The 1,495-nt window shown below is 44.3% G+C and overlaps 1 protein-coding gene across 2 annotated transcripts; it reads left to right on the top strand.

The window, feature by feature from the left end:
• Positions 1-580: 580 nt before the first annotated feature.
• Positions 581-1,135, top strand: LOC123231566 (endothelial cell-specific molecule 1-like). Of its 2 annotated transcripts, XM_044657856.1 has the most exons (2): positions 581-887; positions 1,035-1,135. In XM_044657856.1, exons 1-2 carry the CDS (start codon positions 581-583, stop codon positions 1,133-1,135), a joined length of 408 nt encoding a protein of 135 aa, XP_044513791.1. The 2 variants fall into 2 exon arrangements, with proteins under 2 accessions (XP_044513791.1, XP_044513789.1); XM_044657854.1 differs by having other exon boundaries at positions 581-1,135.
• Positions 1,136-1,495: the final 360 nt, after the last annotated feature.

Below are 1,495 nucleotides of genomic sequence, written 5' to 3'. Positions count from 1 at the left end.
TTGGCTATAGAGATAGGCACTGCTGCTGGTTACTACAGTCCCAGGAAGAAAGAAAGAGAAAAACATTCAAGCAAACTCTAGTATGTCTAACAGTATATAGATATCATATTCCACATCCATGGCTCCTTGATCCTCTACTGAGAGAAAGAGTGCATCCTCTTCATCAGTTCTCCTGGACCAAGGAGTGTTCATTTTAACTAGTCAGAATTTGCCCTCAAGTATTGTTTTACTTTGTATTACAGTAATCATCGTGTATATTGTTTTATTTACTTAACTTTGCGTTAGTTCATACAGATCTTCCTTTTTCTTTGAATTTCTCATATGTATAATTTTTTTATAGAAGTGTGCTATAGCCACTTGAGCCAGTTTGTGAGAGTTGACCAGCATTTAAAACTCAGAAATCAGTTAATGCTATAAACCAGGGTTTAATTTATTGTTTTGCTGATTCTCTAGACTTAAGAAAGTGATGGAGCTACTCCTTTGGATTCGGGACAGCTGCATCCCTCCGTCCCGAACACAGGGCTCAAACTTGAGTGTTTGCCTCAGAAGCCCAGGCTCCTCGTGCCCCGGAGAATCAGCCATGAAGTGTCTCTGGCTGCTGCTGACCACGCTGCTGGTACCTGTGCACCTGGCGGGGGCCTGGCCCCCCAAGTACGCGGTTGATTGCCCCGCGCAGTGCGACAGTAACCAAAGCAAAACCAGCCAGTGCTGCAAACAGACGGTGCTGGACGACTGCGGCTGCTGTCGCGTGTGCGCCGGGGCAGCGGGAGAGAGGTGCTACCGCATGGTCTCTGGTGTGGACCGCGCCAAGTGCGGCCCGGGGCTACAATGCCAGTTTTCCAACCTCCAGGATGTTTTCGGTGAAGAGTTTGGTATCTGCAAAGAGTGTCCCTATGGTACCTTTGGAATGAACTGCCAAGAGATCTGCAAATGTCCTTCCGTCATATGTGATAAAGTCAACGGAAAATGTTTGAAATTTTCCTTTTTCCAGGCTAATTCAAAGCCTTCTGGCAGGAGATCGGTGGCCCCTTCAGATCATGACATGGCTTCTGGAGATGGCAACTCGGTCAAAAAACAATTTGTGAAAAAGAATGGAACTCGTTCTCCAGTTATGAAATGGTTAAATCCCCGCTGATATCAGTTATGGTTTGATGGGACAGCCAAATGAGTACTCCCCTTGAAGATTGTTTAATACACAGCCAGACATTTCAAAAACAATCTGATTATCGAATAGGAAAACCAAATTTCTGTGATCCAGTGAGACTCCGGGGTGGGTGGGTGGGGGAAACGTTTATTTAGATTCTGTAAAATGCCTATGATTGGACACTTTTAGATATTAGTCTTGATGAGTATTTGATCACTAGATATATTCTAGATCGGTAAGATGTATAGCAATATTGAAGAAATTCAAAGAAAAGACATTTAAATAATACCAGTATGCAGGTGTGACCGCCAAAGAGAAGACATCCAGAGCCAAACCTCCCACCCTGTCCTT

Source organism: Gracilinanus agilis, chromosome 1 (genome assembly GCF_016433145.1).
Source record: "Gracilinanus agilis isolate LMUSP501 chromosome 1, AgileGrace, whole genome shotgun sequence".
In the NCBI taxonomy this organism is placed as follows: Eukaryota; Metazoa; Chordata; class Mammalia; order Didelphimorphia; family Didelphidae; genus Gracilinanus; species Gracilinanus agilis.
The sequence above is the reverse complement of the archived record's forward strand: the minus strand, read 5'-3'. Positions and strand labels throughout refer to the sequence as shown.

Coding starts and splice junctions, on each gene's coding strand:
- LOC123231566 (XM_044657854.1), top strand. CDS start 581: ATGAAGTGTCTCTGGCTGCTGCTGACCACGCTGCTGGTACCTGTGCAC.